General features: G+C 42.9%; 1 protein-coding gene across 3 annotated transcripts in view; it reads left to right on the top strand.

Moving 5' to 3' along the window:
• The window catches only part of LOC115480556 (solute carrier family 22 member 6-B-like), a 71,465-nt gene that overhangs the window by 7,378 nt on the left and 39,427 nt on the right, over positions 1 to 24,660 (top strand). For all 3 annotated transcript variants that reach the window (XM_030219315.1, XM_030219314.1, XM_030219316.1), the window contains exon 3: positions 14,288 to 14,442. In XM_030219315.1, coding sequence (XP_030075175.1) covers positions 14,288 to 14,442 — 155 coding nt within the window. The remainder of the gene's footprint in view (positions 1 to 14,287; positions 14,443 to 24,660) is intronic.

Below are 24,660 nucleotides of genomic sequence, written 5' to 3'. Positions count from 1 at the left end.
CTTGAAATTTGGACGTCCTTGCGACGGACTGCAGTTGGAGATGTCCAAAATCGGGTTTCGATTATACCGATTTGTCCATGGGATCAAAGTACAGCTAGAACATCCTTGTGATTAACAGATTGGCACACTGACTGTCTACCAATCGAGGTGAGTTATATCATATTCAGAGAATTTGGTGTTAGCCATCTGGACAAGGAGATAACTTAGAAGTCAGAATTTTCTTTAAGATAATAATAAGCTCGATCTGCATTTGAACACAGGCCCATGAAATATTATTTCCCAGCCTTCATGTGCAAAGAATACAATTTTCTGTTCTATAATGGGTGATATAAGAACAAAGGTATCTACAATTACATTGAATGGTTTGGAGGATACCTCATGTTGAGATGTGGATCCCATCTTATTACGGAGTACCTCTAAATCAATTATTTTAAGGGCACACAGTGGAATGCCACCTAAAATTCATATCCAATAATTCACGCTTGTGTCAAGATTGCTTGGCTTGAGGTGTAACTGACTGTATATCAAACCAAGTATAGCAGCAAACTGAGAGCAATTGTGATTGTGGGGCATCATATTTAAACTGAAAGGGATGTTATTCCTGAAAAGAACTGATATCAGAAATGTATAGTATAGTGGAAGGATGGGTGGTATGTAAGCAAGATACATAAAAAAAGAAGAACGTCTCAGTGATGTGGTGTTGATTACTATGGACACATGTATAACTAATCTTCCAGGTACCTTTATCCTGACAGGAAATAGTATACAGAATCAAGGCTGAAGGACCTAACCGATGGTGCCCATTTTACTTGAGTAATATTTCATGACTAGAACACAGGCTTATTCAGATGACAGTTCCTGTAATGAGTCTTGGGTAAAGGAGAGCAAAGACCAAAAGGAAACCATAAAGTAGATTTCCTTAGTGACTTCACTCCAGATATCAGCTCAGATTTGATCATGTTATGATCACTGTTTCCCAGCGGACCTCTCGTACTATGTCCTGCATTCCACTAAGGATTAGGAAACTGGAGAGATCTTGGAAAAAATCAGAGGATGATGATATGTATAATATATGGAGATTAGAGATGAAAAAATATGAGAATGCTATTATGTTCGCAAAAAAAGATTATTTAGAGAAGCTAATAGATCAGTCAGAAAATTCAACTTTTCCATATATTTAAATCTTTGACTAAAACTGAACCAGTACAAAAAATGTCAACTGATTTACAACTTCCATCAGAAGAATTAGCAACTTATTTTCAAAATAAGATTGATACTATCAGACAAAGCTTTGCTGTGTCTAAACAAGATTATTATGTTTAGGACATCAGGAAGAGGAGAAGACTAATCTAGTTTATTGTGATATGTTATGGAATGAATTTCTACAAGTAGATGAAAACACTATTAATTCAGTTCTTCGGCGTTTGTCAAAAAAATCAAGTTACTTGGATATCTGTCCTTCATATTTATTAAAAACAATACCATTAGATGTAGTAGCTTGGCTAACATTATTTGTTAACACTATACCGAGTAGTGGAAATTATCCATTTGATCTAGTGTGCATTCTCTTAACACCTATTCCAAAATCAATGAGAGTAGAGTTGACTAAGGTGAAAATTACAGACCAGTAGCGAGTATTCCATGGCTTGCAAAGTTAACTGAATTCATTGCCAATATTCAATTTAACAATTATATTAAACAGTTTAATTTTTTACATGGCTTTAGAACTTTGCATAGTATGGAAACTCTATTATTGGAGATGGTAACAGAAATTAAGATCGCTCTGAGTAGGGGAAAGCAGATGATACTTTTAGAATTTGAGTCAAATCGGAGTAGGTGGAACTGTATTAAAGTGGAATTTTTGAAGAAAAAAACTTATAAAGTAAGGAAGGATTCTAAGATATCAACAGAATGGAACGCAAATTGTGGTGTCCCGCAGGGGTCACCTTTGTCACCCTCTTTATTTAATATCTATTTAAGAATGATGGGTAATGAGTTGTCTAAGCTTGGTGTTTCGGTATATTAATACGCTGATGACATTTTTTTGTTACGTGAAGCTCTGGCTGAGATTGCAGACAAACACTATTGCCTGTGTTTACAAAGGCGTTCTATAGACATGTTAGCATTTTTTAACGCGCATTAAATGCTAACACGCTTTAAACACTAATGCACCTATAGGAATGTATTGGTGCATTAGTGTTTAGCACGCCCTAACTTTATAGGGATGTTAAAACCGCTAACACGCCTTAGTAAACATACCCTTATATTTTTGCTGAAAAGGTTTGTTAATAATACTGATAGCTGGGCAAAAATGAATTTTCTTAAATTGAATAGGTTAAAAAATAAAATTGGAAAGTATGATCTCTTTTTGGAAAACAACTTTAGATCAGATACAGAAGAGATATTAACAATAGAGAAACATTCTAAAGTTTTGGGCATCATACTAGATTCTGCCTTAATCTTTGAGTTACATGTGAAAGCTTTGGTCAAGAAATTCTTTTTTCAGCTGTGACAACTTAGAGAGATTTGCTCTAAACTACAATTTAATAGTTTTAGAGCAGCTGCTCAGGCAGTTTTTCTCCCATTTTGATTACCGTAATTCATTGTTTGGGGGCTGTAGCAAAAAGTGTTGCTTAGGTTGCAGTTCTTGCAAATCATGGCTGCCAGGCTGATTTATGGTCTAGGAAAATATGATAGGATGTCACATTTGTTGAGGGAGCTGCATTGGCTTCCAATTGATTCACAAATTCAGTTTAAAATAATTTGTATCAAGTTTAAATCTCTATGGAGCTCATTTTTAAAAGAGAAAAACATCCCAAAAAGTGGCATAAATTTGCATTTGGATGAATTGTTATTTTCAAAACCAATTTTTAGATGTTTTTCTATGAAGTCTATCAGAAGTTCATTCAAATCACAAGGGGGCATGTCAGGGGCATGTTATGGGCAGGATCTGAGTGTTCCTAACACTTGAACATTTTTCAGCCATAATGGAACAAAACAAAAGTGTCCAGGACTAAAACTAAGACATTTTGAGCTAGACCTGTTTTTATAACGAATAAGGCACAAAAGGGTGTCCTAAATGACCAGATGACCACTGGAGGGAATCAGGGGTGACCTCCCAATAACCCCTCCAGTGGTCACTGACTCCCTCCCACCCTCCCATAAATGTGAATACAAATATGATTTTGCAGCCTCTATGACAGCCTCGGATGTTAGAGCCAGGTCTATTAGAGCAGCATGCAGGTCCTGGAGTAGTGTAGTGGTCAGTGCAGTGCACCATGGAGTGGGGGACTCTGGTCCCTATCTCTCTCTACCTGTCACATTTGTGGGGGAAACTGTGAGCCCTCCAAAACTCACCAGAAACCCACTGTACCCACATATAGATGCCCCCTTCACCCATAAGGGCTATTGTAGTGGTGTACAGTTCAGGGCAGTGGGTTTTGGGGAGCTCAGCAGACAAGATAAGGGAGCAATGGTGAGATGTGTACCTAGGAACATGTTTTTGAAGTCCACTGCAGTGCCCCTAGGGTGCCCCATTTATCTCCTGGTATTTCTGGGAGACCAGTCTACTAAAAATGCCGGCCCCTCCTACATCCCAATGACTTGATTTTCTACGTTTTTCACTTGGACGGGGTTTTTTTTTTAATGGACCAAAAAAACAAAACGTCCAAAGCACAAAACCTTGTTAGAAACAGTATTTTTGAAAACAAAATATAGATGTTGTTCTTTTTTGAAAATGAACTTCTTTCCTATTCAGATTTTGGACATTTTTTGCAAAACGTCTAAAGTTGGACTTAGATATCATATTGAAAATGCCCCTCTATATGGCGAGTGTTCTGATAAGTTGATGTACTATTTAGACTTCCCTTCTTCTTTTACATTGGCACGATCTGGTCATTGTTTGAAATTAAATTATCCTACTATTAAGGGTGTCTTTAAAAAATCGATATTAGAATCATCTTTCTCGTACCAGGGTGTAAAATTATGGAATAATTTACCTTTAACTATTAGAAGATTAACAACTTAGTATACTTTTAGAAGAATATTGAAAACATTGCTGTTTAGTGAGATGGATTAAGGTAAATGAGATTATGATATAAGATCTCATTCGATAAGATCTATAGTTTTCCTTGACTGGAGGAATTAATATTGTTATCTGCTTATCATTTTGGAAAGTTAGCAGAATATAAAACCACGTATAGTATAGTATAGTATAATATAGTATCCAAAATAGCTTCCCCTTTTGTTGGTTCCAGGACCAGTTACTCCAAGAAGTGGTCATTTATTACATCTAGAAATTTTAACTCCCTAGCACTCCCTGATGTAACATTTACCCAGTCAATATTAGGATAGTTGAAATCACCCATTATTATAATAAGTACATAAGTACATAAGTACATAAGTAGCGCCATACTGGGAAAGACCAAAGGTCCATCTAGCCCAGCATCCTGTCACCGACAGTGGCCAATCCAGGTCAAGGGCACCTGGCACGCTCCCCAAACGTAAAAACATTCCAGACAAGTTATACCTAAAAATGCGGAATTTTTCCAAGTCCATTTAATAGCGGTCTATGGACTTGTCCTTTAGGAATCTATCTAACCCCTTTTTAAACTCCGTCAAGCTAACCGCCCGTACCACGTTCTCCGGCAATGAATTCCAGAGTCTAATTACACGTTGGGTGAAGAAAAATTTTCTCCGATTCGTTTTAAATTTACCACACTGTAGCTTCAACTCATGCCCTCTAGTCCTAGTATTTTTGGATAGCGTGAACAGTCGCTTCACATCCACCCGATCCATTCCACTCATTATTTTATACACTTCTATCATATCTCCCCTCAGCCGTCTCTTCTCCAAGCTGAAAAGCCCTAGCCTTCTCAGCCTCTCTTCATAGGAAAGTCGTCCCATCCCCACTATCATTTTCGTCGCCCTTCGCTGTACCTTTTCCAATTCTACTATATCTTTTTTGAGATACGGAGACCAGTACTGAACACAATACTCCAGGTGCGGTCGCACCATGGAGCGATACAACGGCATTATAACATCCGCACACCTGGACTCCATACCCTTCCTAATAACACCCAACATTCTATTCGCTTTCCTAGCCGCAGCAGCACACTGAGCAGAAGGTTAGCTTTCCTAATTTCTGTAAACATATTTTCATCTGTCTGTTTGTTTTGTCCTGGCAGACGGTAGTACAGCCCTACCAGTGTACTCCTTCCCTTCAGACCTGGAAATTATATCCATACAGATTACACGCTGCTATCTGTTTCGTGTACAATTATATTTTGTTTGACTCAATTCCCTCTTTAACATATAGCGCAACCCCCCCCCCCCCCCCCCCCAATTTGATCCACTCTAGCATTAGTGGAGTAGTGGTTAGGGTGGTGGACTTTGGTTCTGAGGAACTGAGTTTAATTCCCACTTCAGGCACAGGCAGCTCCTTGTAACTGTGGGCAAGTCACTTAACCCTCCATTGCCCCATGTAAGCCACATTGAGCCTGTCATGAGTGGGAAAGTGCAGGGTACAAATGTAACAAAACAAATTACAATATAATTTGTACCCTGCTAACATAGTGTCCCATTGATTGTTCTCCTTCCATTAGGTCTCTGAAATGCCTATGATATCTAGCTCTTTATTTAGTGCTATATACTCAATTCTCCTATCTTATTTTTAAGGCTTCTAACATTTGTACATAGACACTTCAAATTGGGGTTTTTTTCCTTGCTTTTACAGGCTGCTTTGAAGTTAACAGGGATAATTTGCATTTTTTACTCTGTTCTCTCATTGAACAGTCCTGGCTTTCTTTCACCGTTAATGAAACCTTCCTATCGGGATTCTCTAAAAATCCTGTTTCAATAATATCCTCCAAGGATACTTCACACCGAATCATGCGCTCCTGGGTCACTGTCAGCTTCCACCACACCACCACCACCACCACCACCATTTTTGTTTAAAAGTTCCTTTATCTCCTTTTTAAATGTTAGCACCAGCAGCCTGGTTCCATCCTGATTAAGGTGGAGCCCATCCTTTCAGAACAGGTTCCCCCATCCCCAGAATGTTGCCCAGTTCCTGACAAATCTAAACCCCTCATCCTTGCACCATCGTCTCAACCACACATTGAGATTTCAGAGCTCCTCCAGCCTCTTGGGTCCTGCACGTGGAATGGAGAGCATTTCTGAAAATGTCACCCTAGAGGATCTGGTTTTCTCCTAAAGCCTTGCCTTTAGCTAGACTTCCTTGAAAGTGGAATTTACTAAAACAAGACTCTGAGGCTGCGTACACCACCTAATTTCTGAACTATAATAACTGCCTTGCTGATCACCACTGCCTTTTCTCTGATGAAAGTCCAAACTTGATTGTACCAGGCATCAATCACATACACAAGGCCTGCCTCTAAACAAACAGCTTCCTCTTCCGAGTGCTCTGAGGGTCAAAATAGGCCCCAGTGAAGACAAGACCTGGACAGAAAGCATTGCAAATCACCATCTACAACCCCAGAGCTGCCACTTCAAATGCTTGCTGTAATAAGATCTCTACCTTTTGGTCTTGAAGATCCCCTTCTACTCGGAGAGCAGTCATCTTGGTCACCTCCACAACAAATACTCTGCCTCTTTCCCCAGCTCCTCTGACAAACTCAGCTCTTCCAGTGCCTGGGCTAGCAGGGGGTAGCTCTTTCCTTCTCCAACTGAAAGGTCATCCTCCTCTAAAGGCTCATGGAAGGCTCCCCAGCCCTCAAGACTGGAGGGGCTCCATGATTGGAGCCCCTTTGAAACTGCCAACAGACTTCCCAGCCATCGTGACTCTCCAAATGGGCCCTCTTAACTGAAGCTGCATGTACCAAAGTCAGAGATTGGTTCCCTATGCAGGACCCTGACTCTGGCACAGTATGAAAGCCATGAGTAACAGGATCAACTTGTGAGAAAGTATGACTCCTAGACCCTGAGAGTCCTGGTTCTCTCTAGAGCCACAGCCTACTTGCACAGACCAAGAGGAATCCACCTCAGCCCGTTATGGAGTAAATATTTGTACAGAAGAGTGACAGGACAAACCCCTGGATCCAATATACGGTTACAAGATAATCCATATGCCAAAAGAGGAGAGTCGGCATTGCCATATTATATAAATCATTCTTCACAACTGAACAAATCTCAAACCTTGCTTCACTAAATCTCAAGACAGGGCCGGTCAAACCCGGTAAGCGGGGTAAGTGCCGCAGGGGGGAGCCTGCCTTCAAGGGCGCCGCTGCGGCACTGCGCCGCCATACCGCGCCACCCTTGGTGCTTTAAATCTTTAATTTACCTCCGTTCCAGCAGCCGCGTCATTTGAAAGCCTTGCCCCGTCTCTAGCCTTCCTTCCCTTCGTGAGTTCGTTCTGCAGTCCCGCCCTTGAGGAAATGACATCAGAAGGCGGGACTGCGGAATGAACTCACGAAGGGAGGGAAGGCTAGAGACGGGGCAAGGCTTTCAAATGATGCGACTGCTGGAAAGGAAGTAAATTAAAGATTTAAAGCACCAAGGGCGGCGGGGGATGGGGTGAAGGAAAATCGCTGGACAGGGGCAGGGTGGGAGAAGAGAGAAAGTAGATGCTGGGGGGGCAGGGGCGCGCGGGTGCCGGAGGGGGGGGTGCGGGCGCCAACTCATAGTCTGCAGGGGGGCGCCAGAGACCCTAGGACCGGCCCTGTCTCAAGATTATGGCTTATGTAATCAAAGATGATACACTAGTAAATAATCTAATGACCCTTAATTTCTATTGTTAACCTGGTAGCTGGGCAGAAGCACAATCATCTTTTGAGGAGTTTGCATCAAACACCTGTCTGAATGCTATGAACACCATCCTCATAGGGGACATTAATATACATTTAAATAACCCACAAAATACACATACAAAAGACCTTAATAACTTTCTAAACTCCTGGAACTTTTTTAACCCTTCTACTCATTCTTCTCATACCAAAGGTCACCCCCTAGACTTGTTTGCCTATAGGCTCTCATCTTTAAACATCCACTACATTAGCAACTACAACTGGAAGATTATCCCTTGGTCTGATCACAACAAATTAACATTTACACTAAACTGGAGCGAAGTCAAACACAAATTAAACAATCGGTCACACCCCACTACCTACATCAGAAGAGGCAAAATAGACATAAAAGAATTCTGGTCACAACTCCAATTAGACTCACACTTTTCCTCAGACAAACCAAGCAACTTCATCCAGATATGGGGGAAATCGAGCAAAACCATCTTAAATAAAATAGCTCCTGAGAAGGCCAAAACAAAATCAGCAAAAAAAAAAAAAACCCTCCCCTTAGTTTGATACGAACACCTTCTCTGCTAAAGGATTATGCAGGAAACTTGAAATACAATTGTGTAAAAACAGTACTGAAGAAAATAAACAAGAATGGAGGAAAGCTATCAGAGCTTACAAGTTGGCTATAAAATCTTCCATGTGTAAATATTACGAAAAATACATTGGCGAGGGACAAATGTCTATAAAACGACTACCATCTAGTCAATAATCTACTCAACACCAAAGACCTCCAGCTATCTACTGAACAGGTACCATCTACCTGCGACTTAGCAAACTATTTTGAACAAAAGATAGTATACGAACAGGTCTAGACATGACTAGACCACCACATCTAATACGTTTGACAAAATCCTTGATACCTTCCATGATCCCAATGAAAGAATAAAAACCAACAGACTGTGGTCTTCTTTCACACTTCTCTATATCTCAGAGGTTAAATCTTTGCTCTACAAACATATACAATCTCATTGTACCCTAGATCTATGTCCTAGCTACATCCTATCTAAAGCACCAGACTTTTTCATAAAGATCTTCCACAAATTTTTATCTTTCATGCTAATCAATGGTTCTTTTCCAGCAGAACTGGGAAATATAGTATTAACACCAATCCCAAAAAAATCCATTAGGGAAAAGAAATGATGTTACCAATTACAGACCAGTAGCTTCAATACCCTTATTTGTGACTTCAAAACCCTTATTTGTGAAGGTAATGGAGGACCTGGTAGCTAAACACTTGATGGAATACTTAGCCCAATTCACCTTACTACATAACTCACAGTCAGGATTTAAACCTGGTTACAGCACAGAAACAGTACTCACTACATTACTGTCAAAATTCAGGAGACTAGTAAGCACTGGAAAGAAGATAATCATCTTACAATTTGATGTCTAGTGCTTTCAATATGGTTGATCACAATATACTAGCAACACTACTCGATAACATGCGCTTGTGTGGAAACGTACCCAAATGGCTCATGGGTTTCCTCAAATTTAGAGCTTATAGAGTTAAAATGTCTGTATCCCTTTCACAGCTTGGTTACCAGACTGTAGAGCGCTCCAGGGTTCACCTATATATTCTATCCTTTTTTAACATCATGATGTAACCAATAGAGTTGCAGTAATCAAATTTTGTTAGGACTAGGGATTGAACTAGGGTATGGAAGACTGATCTTGTAAAGAATGGTCTTAGTCTCCTCAATTTACTACTACTACTACTACTTATCATTTCCAAAGCGCTACTAGACATATGCAGCGCTGTACACTTGAACATGAAAAGACAGTCCCTGCTCGACAGAGCTTACAATTAGGACAGACAAACAGGACAAACAAGAGATAATATATTTGGTAAAACGAGATTCGAAAGCTCCAAACCCCTACAAGAAAAACTGCATTGGCTCCCAATCAAAGAACATATTGCGTTCAAAATCTGCACTCTGGCTCATAAAATCATCTACAGCGAAGCCCCAGGATACATGTTAAACCTCATAGACCTACCAACTAGAAACATAACAAGATTAACACGCTCATACCTAAACCTTCACCACCCAAGCTGCAAAGGGCTCAAATACAAATCAACCTATGCATCCAGCTTCTCCTATATAAGCATGCAACTTTGGAACGCACTACCAAACGACGCGAAAACAAAATATGACCTACCAAACTTTCGGAAATCACTAAAGACTATCTTGTTCAAAAAGGCATACCCTAACGATCGAACTTAAATGCCTGAATCCTGCAACACAACGATACTAATACTTGAACTGGACATAACTTAACGCTTCCTCCTTTCTATTCCCTTATGTGTCTGTCACACATGCACCTTATTATACCATAATATCACTCTGTATTTGTCATACCGGAAAGGCGATTGCCTCATGGTACTATGTAAGCCACATTGAGCCTGCAAATAGGTGGGAAAATGTGGGATACAAATGCAACAAATAAATAAATAAGAGAATATTTCCATAATGAATTGAAGACGTTTGAGACCACTTTGAAAATTTGGTTATCCAGAGTGAGGAATTGGTCAAATGTGACTCCTAAGATTTTCATAGTTGAGTCAAGGGGATATGTGATGTTCTCAGTGGTAAATGATTTAAGATTTATAGCTTGATAAGGATTAGTAACTATTCATAGGCGCCAACTCCAATATTTTCTAACCCTCTGTCACCCAACCAGAATGAGCCATCAGAAGTTCTGGTTCCAACCCCAGCCCAACTTGCCCGCCCTCTTCTCCCTCAACAGTCCTCTGTCCTCGCCTTCCTGCCGCCCAGAATGTAAAACTCATTTTACCTCAGGTCGCGGTGGCAGTGAAAGGTGAGCAGGCTTGGTTTCAGCCTTCCCTTCTCTCTCAGCTCTGGTCCCGCCCTTGCAGAAACAGGAAATGAGGGCGGGACCAGAGCTGAGAGAGAAGGGAAGGCTGAAGCCAAGCCTGCTCACCTTTCACTGCCGCGGCAACCTGAGGTAAAATGAGTTTTAAATTCTGGGCGGCAGGAAGGCGAGGACAGAGGACTATTGTGGGAGAAGAGGTTGGGCTGGGGTTAGAACTGAAACTCAGGGGGGGCTGAAAAGGGGCAGGTGGTGTTTGGGGCGAGTTACTGGACATGGAGGGGATGGGAGGGGAGGGCAGGGAATGGGAGGAGAAATTGCTGGACATGGAGGGGAGAGGAGAGAGGAGAAATCGCTGGACATGGAAGAAAGGGCAGGGGAGAGATGTGACTTGTTGAACATGGATGGAGAGAGGGAGGGGAGGGCAGGGGGGAGAGAGGAGAAATCACTCGATCTGGATGAGAGGGGAGAGAGGAGAAATCGCTGGACATGGATGGAAGTGCAGGGGAGAGAGGAGAATTGCTGGATATGGATAGAGGAGAGGGCAGGGGAGAGAGGAGTCTTGCTGGACATGGATGGATGGAAGGGAGGGCAGGGGAGAGAGGCGAATTCACTGGAAATGGATGAGGGTAGGGGAGAAAGGAGAATTGCTGGATATGAATGGAGGAGAGGGCAGGGGAGAGAGAAGAATTGCTGGATATGAATGGAGGAGAGGGCAGGGGAGATAGGAGACTTGCTGGACATGGATTGATGGAGGGGAGGGCAGGGGAGAGAGAAGAAATCACTGGACATGGATGGGAGGGAGAGAGGAGAATTGCTGGATATGGATGGAGGAGAGGGCAGGGAGAGGAGAATTGCTGGACATGGATGGATGGAGGAGAGGGCAGGTGAGAGAGAAGAGTTGCTGTACATGGATGGAGAGGAGGGCAGGAGAAATGCTGGACATGTATGGAGGAGAGGAAAGACAGGAATGAGATGCACATGGATAGAGGGAAGGAGATGCACATGGATGGAGGGCAGGGAAGAAAGGAGAAATGCTGGACTGGACATTGCATCTACTTCCTCTGTCTTTCCTCCACTATATGTCCAGTCCAGCACTATATGTCCATGTCCAGGTGCACATGGAAGGGAGAGGAGAAATGCTGGACATGGATGGAGGGGAGGGAAGAGAGAGGAAGTGAGATGAACATGGATGGAGGGGTGGAGAGAGAGGAGATATGCTGGACATGGATGGAGGGAGTAGAGAAAAAATGTTGGGCATGGATGGAGGGGAGGGAAGAGAGAGGAAGGAGATGCATATGGATGGAGGGTAGGGAAGAAAGAGGAAGGAGATGCATACTGACTGAGATGAGGGAAAGAGGAGAAAAACTACACATGATGGAGAAAATAGACACTGGATGGAAAGGGTGAAGAGAGGGGGCAGACGCTGGATGAAAAGGGTGAAGAGAGGGGGCAGTTGCTGGATGGAAAGGAGATAGATGCTGGATGGAAAGGGAGGAGAGTTAAGACCGAGGAAAGAAGAAAGAAGAGACTGAGACTAACACAATTAGAAACAGTAAACGGCCAGACAACAAAGGTAGGAAAAAATGAATTTTATTTTTAGTTTAGTATAAAGTAGTGTGGTAGCTGTGTTAATAAATACAGAAAATGGAAATAAGGTAATATCTTTATTGGACTAATTTTAATACATTTTTGACTAATGTTTGGAGACCACACCTTCCTTTCCCATGTCAGAACAGAATACCGTAACAGCAGTATACTGTCCTGACCTGAGGAAAGAGGTTTTGGCCTCTGAAAGCTAATTGAAAAATGTATTTAGTCCAATAAAATGATATTATCATATTTTCCATTTTTTGTTTTATTTGTATTTGTTAACCTATAGTATAGTGATTGAAATACGTCAGTTTTTGAAATTTGCATCTCCTCATATTTGCACAGTACAGGGGGACTGAGGGGCGGGACTGATCACAGAAGAAGTCCTGGTGCAGGTTGCAGGCAGCCTTTGAGTGGCGCTTCTACTGCCTAGGTGAAGACTGCAGCAGACAGGAGGTTAAGGTACCGGGGGGGGGGGGGGGAATGCACCACCTGTGAAAAAAATAAATTTTCAGCACCCCCCAATCATTTTGAAAAGTTGGCTCCTATGTAACTATTAAGAAATTAGTTTTATCGGTGTTGAGTTTTAAATTGAAATTGGATGCCCAAGATTCTATTACAGAGATACCTAATCTGAAGATATGAGTCATTTCATTTATTTCTTTAGTGAATGAAATATAGATGGTAACATCATAAATTACTGTTGGGAGACCATTTTTCTCCAGTAAACTGCCTAATGTTAAATAGGATGGGGGACAATGGAGAGACCTGGAGCACTTCACAAACAGGAGACAATGCTGATGAAATTGTACCTGATTGTTTCACTTGATATGATCTAGACATTAGGAAGCCTGAGAACCATTTTAACACAGTTCCACAGATTCCATAATGGTCAAGAATGTTTAGAAGGATATTATGATCAACAGGCACTAGACATATCAAATTGGAGTATTAATATTCTATTACCAAAGATAAGTTCTATCTAAATTTAGCTAGGAGGGTGGTGAGAACAGTTTCAGTACTGTGAGAAGGTCTTTAAACTGGATTTTGAGCTATGTAAAATGGAGTAAAATTTGAGATAGTCCATTAGTTGGTGCATGACTAACCCCTCCATTACCTTTACCAATAATGGGATCAATGCCACTGGTCTGTAGTTAGAGACTACACTTAGGCAGGTTTGGGTATTCTTTGGTATGGGAGTCAAAATAATGTTGCCATTTTGAGGGGGGAATTTTAGTACAGGGTCCCATTTTATGCAATGAGACCCTGTGCTAATATAACCCAACTTGTGGTAAGTAACCCGTCTGAACAGTAGACCATTCCCCCTAAGTATATTTATTCAGAGAGTAGGGGACATGACGCAATCTTCAGACCCAAATTTCACCCAGGACACTGCTTAGTTACATGGATAAAAGGTTTTGAAGATTGCTGTTATTGGGACAAATAATCAGAGGGAACTACACAGACTAACAGGAGGAGTGGCCTAGTGGTTAGAGCAGTGGTCTTGTAATCCAGAGGTGGCCAGTTCAAATCCCACTGCTGCTCTTTGTGACCTTGGGCAAGTCACTTAACCCTCCATTGCCTCAGGTACAAACTTAGATTGTGAACCCTCCTGGGACAGAGAAATATCCATAGTACCTGAATGTAACTCACCTTGAGCTACTACTGAAAAAGGTGTGAGCAAAATCTAAATAAATAATAACTCAAACTTCCCTGTATAAAATCATGGGCTGATAATTGCTCCCCCCCCCCAATTATGTGGATAAAAGTGGATGGACCTAGATCAGGGGATGGAAATCATAATTAAACTCTGTATGTCATTTCTGACAAGCAATTTTGTGTCTGGTTCTATACAAGTGCAAAGCATACAGACACATTGTACCTCTGTTCTGCATGCCAGCCAATTGAGTTTCCCTTTGAAAATGGGATCGCTCTCCCACAGTCACAAAATACCCATGATATTTCAGTCTCCATGCAGAGGTTTATAACTAGCCTTAGCCTTTTTAATGACAGCTTCAAAACTAATATTTTTGTTTCCCTCAATTCTGATTTAGGTTTGGCCGCCGGTCAATCCTGCTCTGGTGTTCACTACAAATTGCAGTTATGGGGTCCGGAGCTGCTTTCGCTCCCAACTTCCCAGCGTATTGCATCTTCCGCTTCTTTACAGGCATGGGGCTCTCTGGCCTTCTCCTGAATGACTTCAGTCTGGGTAAGGAGATGTGCACTTTGAAGTAGGTTGTTTCAACAGGCTCCATGTTTCCTGTGACATCTCAAATGGAAAATCTGGCAAAGTTTCAGAAATTGAAGAAAGTCTATCAGGAGCGTAGCCTGACACCCAATTTTGGGTGGGCCTCGGCCCAAGATGGGTGGACAGAAGAACTCTGCCCTTTCCCACAAGTGATTTGGTCTCTCCCTCTCTCACCTGCATGTCATATGGTCTCTCAAACATCTCCCCTCCCCCGCATACCTTTTACTGTAAATAGCAAGTTTTCACCGGCAGCTAGCAGCAACTAATACACACTGCTCATATTGACCCCACAGCTTTCTCTCCGATTCAAATTCCTGTTTCTGCATAGGCGGGAATACATCAGAGGGAAGGCTGTAGGGTCAGTGCAAACAGTATGTATCAGTCGCTGCTCGTTACAGGCGAAGATCTGCTATTTACAAGGTATGCAGGAGGGATAGCTTTCGGCTGGTGGGGCTTGGATCCCTGCCAGCCACATCATAGGTGTGCTGCTACTGGGTGGCCCTGAGCCGAACATGGGTGGGCCTGGGCCCACCCAGGCCCACCCTTGGCTACGCCACTGATATGATTTATTTGCTTACATTTGCATAATTTGTAATGCATATTTAGTTTGACATTAGAAAAGCAATGTGATGTCTCATACTTACCCCTCTCCCCAGTTAGCTCTTCTTGCATAAGAAGTGAGCTGTGAGTGGCGACTTCCTGCCTTTTATATTGCTCCTAGTCACAGCCTGATGATGAAGGTTGCCCCAGTTGGTCCACTGAGAATGCATTTTGGCTTGATTGACTCTTAGGAATGCATCTAATCTGATTGACTCCTTACACATATTTAAACCTTGAAGCTCCCATTCTACCTTGCCTGCAGATAGATCTCACTTGTGAGTTCCTGAGTGCTATATTTTTGCCAGTGGTTTATTTAAACTAGGTACTTCTGTTGCGTATGCACCCCCTGTCAGATCCGGCCTCCAACCCCCACCTTAAAATCTTCTTTGCTGCAGTCTTCATCCGGGCAACGGCACTCATAGGCTGCCTGCGGCCTGCACCAGAGCTTCCTCCCTGAACCATCCCACCCCTTCTGATGCAACTTCCTTTTAACCCCATCTCCACTCTCACTCAGCTCCTTCAGAGACTCATCCCTTTCTTCCTATGCCCCTCCCTAGTACTCCCATTCCTTTTTAATGTCTCTCATCCTTTCTCCAATCTTCCAGATCATTCACAATATATCTCTATCCCCACATCATCCCCTTTTCTTGTTCCTCTTCTCTTATCTGTCATTTTACAACCTCATTTGTTCTTCCAACTCATCAATTGCCAAGTATTCGTTATCCCTTCAAAATGCCAACTCCATCTCTCCTATCCATAATTCCCTGCACTGCTCCCCAACACTCTCTCATTCAATCACTAAATCTCTGTCATCTTCTGCTCTGTTCCCCTTCTCCCCCTCACCTGTAGTCCCATCCAGTTTCTGCTCTGTTCCCCCTCCCCTCCACCCACACCTCCGAGTCCCATCTTCTACTGTGTTGCCCCTCCTTTCCTCCTTCACTTCCACACTCTCGTCCCACCCACCCCACACCTCCTAGCTTCATCAACCTTCTGCTCCATTCCATTCCACTCCACTCACACCCCATCTATCTTCTGCTCTATTCCCCATCCACTTATATCCACTAGCTCCATCCATCTTCTGCTCCTTCCCCCTCCCATCCATCTTCTGTTTTCCAGTATCTCCTATTTGACGTTTTTTCTCTCTCCATGTCCACATAATTACTTCTGTCTCCTTATCTCTGCTGTTCATTACCTCCCCTCTGTGTCCCTGTCTCTATTCCCCCCATGTTCAGCACCTGCCCTTTGTGTCCCCATGCCTCCACCTGTCCCCATGTTCCTCGCCCCTCTTTCCCCCTTTTACCTGCACTCCCACTCCAGGGTCAACATCACTAACTCTTCTTTCCCCTGCCCCATCCCCATGGTATCTTATCTGGCTCTCCCTCTCCCCAGAGCTAGCATTTTCCCAATCTCCACTCTCCCAAGCGTCCTATCTTTCTCCCTTCATGAATCCAGCTCCCCTTCCCCTGAGGCCTGGCATCTCTCCCTACCCTTTTATCCTCTCCATCCACAGGACATCTCTACTGCTCCCCACCCCCTGGAGAAACTGCTTGTAACACTCTCGAAACCCATCCCCCCCCCCCCCACAGAGACCACCAGAACTGCTCTCCACCTCTCCTTCCACACGGGACCACCAGTATCCCTCTCCATACCCCACCCCCCCCAGGAACCACCGGTATCACTCCCCACCCCCACACTCCCCCATGCTCCCCCATGCTGCAGGCCTCCAAACTTGCAGGCCACCAGCATCATCAGCAATGTAAGCACTGCCTTCGGCCTGCCCTGGAAGCCTTCTCTGAACAGCAGCTCACCTATGCAGGAACAGGAAGTGGCTATACAGAAGCAGCTTCTGGGGAGGCCGGAGGCAGGAAGGCAGTGCTTACATCGCTGATGCTGCCAAATGACCTGCAAGTTTGGAGGCCTGCAGCATAGATGGGGCAAGAAAACCCATGGGGGTCTGGGAGGGGCCACACCACTCGAGGAGGGGGGAGTGTCACACCGCATCGCACTGGACCAGCAAGCTGTTTGGGGGGGCAATGCCCCCTTGCACCAGAGGCATAGCCAGACTCGGTATTTTGGATGGGCCCAGAGGTAATTTGGATGGGCCCTTCTACGTGCACGTGCCTGCCGCCCCCCCCCCCCCCAACCACTCCACACACAGCTTCCTGGAGATATTTTTTAAGAACATATATTTTTTTTCACCTACCCCACATCATCTCCCTCTCCTCTGTGGCATGCTGGCATCTGCACTTCTATCTCTGATCCCCGTCCCTCCCCGGTGTCAATACAGGCGTCCTTAGTGCCTGCAGCTATTGATTCTCACTACTTGCACCAGCTTTGCAGGCTTCCATCTGCCATGTTCCGCCCTCACTGGCATTACCTGTTTTCTGTCTGGCAGCATGCGGCAGATGGAAGCCTGCGGGGCTGGCGCAAGCTGTGAGAATGAATCTCTGCAAGCACCGAGGATGCCTATACCAACACTGGGGAGGGAAGGGGTTCAGAGAGAGGAGCACAGATGACAGGACGCCGCAGAGGAAAGGGGTGAAGAGAGCAGTATGGTGCTGCAGCTGGGTGGGCCTGAGCCAAAAATGGTTGGGCTTGTGCCCACCCAGTCCCGCCTGTAGCTACGCCACTGCCTTGCATGTTCTGCAAGGAACACTGTGGGCTTCTTCTTCCAGTCCTGGCAGCCTCCAAGTATTTGAATGCTCAACTGGAAGGGAAAGTGGGCTGTTACCAGTAGAACCATATGACCTAGGTTCAGGGTCCCTGGTGTTCCTCATGGTGGTTTACCCAGTTATGACATGCACTTTGCAAAACTTGCTTGTATGGTTAGATTTAAGACAGCCATGTAAGTGGACAAATTTTACTAATTAGAGATGCATATGATGTTAACCCACAAACTTTACAAAATCCCTGACCCTCAGCACACCCAGCCTCAATTTTGTTCAGTGAAGTCTGTGCGCAGCAGTTATTTTCTGCAGAAAGAGTTTTGGCTGGATGGAGTGGGGAGATTTTTAACAAGCTGGATTTATGAGGTTACAAACAATTTTAGCTACAAGAATCTTTCAAATATTAACCTCAAAGCAATCAGTAGGGTGCCACAAAGATCAGAGTTAGGCCAGTGTCTTTTAATATGTTTGTAATGTCTATAGAGAAGGTTTAGAAGGGAAACTGGATTGGTCCTGCTTACACACAATACAAAGTTACAAAAGAAGGCTAAATAACTTGAAAATGTGTTTTAAAGGTATAGATATTACTTATTAATTGGACTTAGATTTAATTTGGATTTAATTTTTCATGTTTTCGAAATCCAAGTTGCAGGTAAGTTACAGATAAGGTAAGGTACAATTGGTAGGTCCCTTCCAAAGAGAGCTTAAAATCAAAGTTGCACCTGAGGCAATAGAGAATTAAATAATTTACCCATGGTCACAAGGATTATCAGTGGGATTTGAAGCCTGGCCTCTCTGATTCTTAACCCACTGCTTTGACCTTTAGCCTACTAGTCCAACAAAGTTCAGTTAATCAATACCACCACCATTTGCTTCTTCCACTTAAGTTACTCTTGCCATTTCCGCCATGTCTATGCCATCTATGCTATGCAGTTGTGATCATCTCAGATGGAATTTTCAGCAAAGGGTGTCATGAGTTTCCCTTTGTTCCACGTTATGGTTCCCTGAAGAAGAATCTCGAAACGGGACTGTCGGATTCCAAACGCGAGTAGGAACAGATTGGGATTTATACCACATAAATAAGATAAGTGGTTTTTTTCTGGCATATTTACACGCAAGCTGGTTTTGATTGCCGATGCATGAATTTTACAGCATTGTACTAAAACATTTTGAACTATTAAAACAGCATTAAAAAATTTTTTTTTAATGATTTTTGCTCATTGGGGTTTTTTTTCAGTCAATGATGACTTGTTGTGCGTGCAATAGGTTTCATGTTTAAATAATTGCCGCACTTGTTGAGACTTTTTCCCCCTTTGATTTTTCAATTTATAGACAGTATTACTCTGCTTATTTTGTGTTTGAGTTTTCAATATCATCAGCAGTAGTGTGGATCTGACTTTACTTTCGTGTTTTGATCATCTCAGAGAGCTATGGACCAGAGGAGGAACTGATGCAAAGGGGTGTCCAAGCTTTGACAGACAGAAACTGCCTGCTCCTCATTCCTCTTAGTTCCCTTCTGTGGGATAATTCTATCAAATGGGTACCATTATGCGATTACATGATTAGAATATTGGCATTTACACACATATGTGCTCAGATATGTATGTAAATATTGAATATCTGTTTAAATTCTATTCATTAAATACATGTTTTTGACAGGTGAGCATACACATGGGTGGAGTGCAAAGTTATAAGCATAAAGTATAGGATACTATAAGTTATGCCTGTATCTCTGGTATTTAGGCAAGAGCTAGTATAGGCTTGTATCTAACCTCTTATGTCAGTATTCCCTGAAAGAAAGTAGCTGTCTACTGTCCTTTATAGAGTAACCCCCTGATATTCAGCTGGCGGCAGGCAATGCAATTAGCTGCCACCGCCAGCGCTGAGCCCAGATATTAAATGCCAGGCCATATCCGGTGACCACCATTGAATATCCGGTTTCAGTTTTGACCACGGCAACTTAACCAGCTAAGCAAATATTCAGCGCTAGCCGGTTAAGTAAATAGCTGTTAAAGATAGGCCTGCTATTTTAGTGGCCTATCTTAACCACTCAACCTAGCCGGCTAAGACACACTAAATAGTCAGTTAGTGGCTAGCCACTAAGCATTAAATGAATCCGAATCTCTTTTAATCCAGGTAAAAGAGGAGAAACCAATCTGGCTGCTCATGATATTCCGATCACCTCATAACAACACATTATCCATGCAAGAACTCCTTGATCTGATTGCACAAGTGACCCTGAATTATCATAGGATGGTGATCATGGGAGATTTTAATCCACACTTTGAAACCCCAGATACCACCACAGCTGTCTTCCTGGACACGAAGATAGCACTAGGTGCTCAATTTGCCAACCCATGAAAAGGGTCACATGCTAGACTTGGCATTCTACAAAGGGGTTGATATCCCAGAATACTGGGATAGCAGTCATGAGATAACACCCTTATCATGGAGAGACCACTTTCTAATTAAATTTTCCCTATATGACCACCTGTAACAAATATATAAAACAAAAAGTGAGGAGAGTGAATGAGGATACCAAATAGTTTGTTTATTCACATAAAAAATGACGTAATTCGCATTAAAAATGACCCGACATGGCCGTGTTTCAGCCCAAAGGCCTGCCTCAGGGGTCTTTGTAACCTCAGAGAATATGACTTGAAATGTGTACTCCAAGGGAAATAAGACAAAACTCTCTTGGGTCTCCACTCTTCTAAAAAAATGTTGAAAAACAGAGCGAACTTGTTATACTCCTCTCTAGAGAGATGTGTACAAATGTAAAATACATTTGTACACATCTCTCTAGAGAGGAGTATAACAAGTTTTTCAACATTTTTTTAGAAGAGTGGAGACCCAAGAGAGTTTTGTCTTATTATTTCCCTTGGAGTACACATTTCAAGTCATATTCTCTGAGGTTACAAAGACCCCTGAGGCAGGCCTTTGGGCCGAAACACGGCCGTGTCGGGTCATTTTTAATGCGAATTACGTCATTTTTATGTGAATAAACAAACTATTTGGTATCCTCATTCACTCTCCTCACTTTTTGTTTTATATCTCATGGTTTCGTGAGGGTTTTTACCTCCTTTTTGTTTTAGCACCTGTAACAAATGGCATCTTCCAGAGTTTGCAAGGAGATCAGAGACAAGAAAAAGCTGACTGTGGAGAATTTCCTAGAGGCCTTGGACTATCCACATGTGGATAAAAAGCTAACCAGGAGTGCACAAACTTACCCCCTCCTGACACAGACATATGGGACTCTTTTAACCCAACAAGAGAGGAGGGCCTTGACAAAATCTTAAGAAACCTTCAACTAACTACCTGCACCCTCGACCCCAGCCCATCGTAGTGCAGCAGGCAAGCAGGGGCCTAATAGAAGGTACCACAAAAATCATGAACTCCTCTCTTTCTAATAGCAACTACCAACAGCATTAAAAAAGGCAATGGCGCGACCTTTGCTAATGAAGAACAACCTTGACCAGAACAAACTTGAAAATTAATGGCCAGTATCCAACATCCCATTTTTAGAGCACCTTATAGAACAAACAGTCCGTGATCAACTCAGTGATTGGCTAGAAGAGAGAAACTGGCTAGATCCATGTCAATCTGGATTCAGACCCAGTGATGGAACAGAAACAGTCCTTGCATTCCTACTAGTTGGTCTTCACAGAAACCGAGACAGGGGATTTGCCTCAGTGTTAGTACTGCTAGATTTCTCAGTAGCTTTTGACACTGTGGATCATGATATTATGCTAGCATGACTAGTAGAAACAGGTATCAGTGGAACAGTACTTGCCTTGTTCAGATCCTATCTATCAGACAACAGTCCATAGTGTTAGGCAGCACCTCATCACCACCATGAGTACTGACCTGTGGGGTATCATAAGGATTGATACTGTCAATTTTTCTATTTAATATCTACCTCAAGCCACTAGCCAAGCCAATTCAGTCAAAGGACACTCAGTTCTACATCTGTGCAGATGAAGTGCAGTTACTCATACCCATTGAACCTGACTTGCCCACAGCTTTGAATAACCTGACTATCAGGCTAACTTCAATTCAAGAATGGGCTAAAAACAACAAACTTTGCCTGAACCCAAATAAAGCTCAGGAAGTAACCTGTTCCGGGGCAGAGGGAACACAGAACGAACGTAGCGGACAGGCGCGTGGCACCCCCCCAGCGACATGCACCCGGGGCGGACCGCCCCCCCCCCCCTTGGTATGCCACTGTCTGTAATTAAAGAGAAATTAAGGCCATAAATAGCCTGAAAAAAACCAAAGTGATTTATATAGAATTCTCTGTTGCACCGGAAGCCAGTGCAATTATATAAATGAGTTCAGTTAGTGGCTGAATAGTGCTAGTTCTGGACAAATTTTGACACTATTTTTGGAATGTCCTGGCCCCTCCTAAATCTAAATGGATACATTTTGGCTCGACATTTAGCTCTTTGGTCAAAATTTTGTCACTAGCCAGAAAAGGAGTTAAAAACAAACAAACAACTTAACCAGACTGTGCCACTGAATACCACCTCTGACTACCACTGTCTGGGAAGGTCCATGGGTGGAGCTTGGGCACAGCTGGTACTTAACCAGTTAGTGGCGATATTCTGGCCTAACTTTATCCATTCAGCTAACCACACACTGTTCTGAATATTGACCGGTACATAGGGATATTCAATGTCATGCCTGGAACTGGTCCTGCATTGAATATCTGAGCTCAGTTGGATAAAAACCGCTGACCACCCCAGGCTGAATATTACCCCCTTAGGCTCCTAAGTTGGTTGAAAATAGGACACAAATTTAGAAGCCTAACTTAGAAGCCTAAATTTAGGAGCTTGGGTTTGTTTTTGTTTGTTGTTTTTTATTTAAATATCAGGCTTCTAGTGAAAAAGACATATGAAAAGATGTGCCCCGTTGGATCATCTCAATGGTTCATTGAGCTTAGTATCCTGTTTCCAACAGTAGTTAATCCAGGAGATCCAAACAGGAAGATCTACACCCTGTTACTCATGCCCAGAAGTAAAAGTTGGAGGATATCCCTATGTCTACCTGGCTAATAATTGTTAATTAACCTAAAATTAGGTATTCAGTCCTAGTCATATTTCAAAGGGACTGATTTAGGTATTTGACCCACCTATATTTGGCATCTAAACCATAGAAACATAGAATTAGATGGTAGATAAAGACCATACGGCCTATCCAGACTGTCCATCTATACCAACTACTATCTCTTCCTCTCCCTATGAGTTCCTATGTACTTATCATTTTTTCTTGAATTCAAATGTAGTCTTTCTCCATCACCTCCACAGTAGGCCATTCCATGCATCCACCACCTATTACTTACAGAAGTATTTCCTTAGATTACTTCCGGGTCCATTCCCTTTCACCTTCATCTTATGCACCCTCATTCCAGAGCAGAGGGTTGCAAGGGGACAGAAATCTTAACCCCCCCCATCTCCGAGGGGCTCAGAGCAAAGCAGTAGTGGCAGCCTGAGGCTGCTGCCCCCCTCTGGTGTCTACCTCCAACATAGATACAGCTCCTGGGGTTGCGGAGTCTCTGTGCCCTGGGCAACGCGTCTGATCACCAGACCGTGAGTAAAGTGCCTATTATATTTCAAGATATTGACACTTTACAACTGACAAGGCTTGAAAGGCCTGACAGTAAAAACCAAAGTAAAAACTGAATAATTGCTAGTGAACTGAAGACACCTTCAGCAGGACGGGCGTGCCTGAGAAGGAGCCTTTTGCACTGCATTTGATCAACTGGAGAAGGCAGGCTTGTGAGAAGAGCAGATTGGGGCAACACGGTCTTAAGAGTAACCACAGGAAATATATACCATAATGAATACCCTCAAACTACTCCTAATAATCTACTCCCTAACACTGATCCACTTAACACTAACCACCCCACTTGCAGAAAACAACATCATACCCGTACTACACAATCATCATAGATTGATCAAATACACCACACCTCACCAAACTGATAACAACCTAAACAAAGGAAGAACACTTACATGCGAACAACCACAATAGAAGGGAAAGAAGGGCCCAAACAAACTCACCTCAACAAAGAAACGACAACTAACAAAAGTCCACTTAACACCAAACACAGAAGACCCATTCCAAACAATCCAAGTGGGCTACATCAACGCCAGATCTGCTGTAAATAAAACAGCAATACTAACAGACTGGATCATGTCAGAAAACCTCGACCTACTCTTCCTCACTGAAACTTGGATCCATGACCAAAAGGACCCTATAATCCTAGACCTGTGCCCTCCAGGATACAAAATCACACACTGGACCAGAAAAGAAAAGAGAGGCGGAGGCATAGCACTAATCTATCAGTCCCACTTTACCACCGAAACCACTGCCGAGTCCATAACACCTCAACTTGAAATTGCCTCAATCAGAATCCACAACAAAACCCTACACGATCATTTGAATTGTGTCTTGTTTTACAGAACTCCAGGTAATTGGAACAAAGGCCAGACCAACTTCATGGACTTAATTTCAAACACATGTGTAACCAACTCCAATACACTAGTACTAGGAGACATCAACCTTCACTTAGAAGACCAGAACTCTATCAACACACGAGAATGTAAGGAATTTCTCCATTTATGCGATATCAAATGGCCACAAATGCAAGCAACCCACGTCAAAGGGCACACACTTGATCTCATCTCACATAAACTCTCAACAGACCAGAACCTAACAATAACAAATACGAAATGGACAGAGACACCCTGGACCGACCACTACAAACTAAACTTATCCCTACATTGGCGGAAGAAGGGTATGCCACGAATACTAGAACACACATCCTACAGCACAAGAGGTCAAGTAGACACGAAAACATTCTGGCAACTACTATACAATAATGAATGGGCAACACAAACAGACTCCATAT

Source organism: Microcaecilia unicolor, chromosome 11 (genome assembly GCF_901765095.1).
Source record: "Microcaecilia unicolor chromosome 11, aMicUni1.1, whole genome shotgun sequence".
In the NCBI taxonomy this organism is placed as follows: Eukaryota; Metazoa; Chordata; class Amphibia; order Gymnophiona; family Siphonopidae; genus Microcaecilia; species Microcaecilia unicolor.
This window is presented reverse-complemented; position numbering and strand designations above follow the sequence as displayed.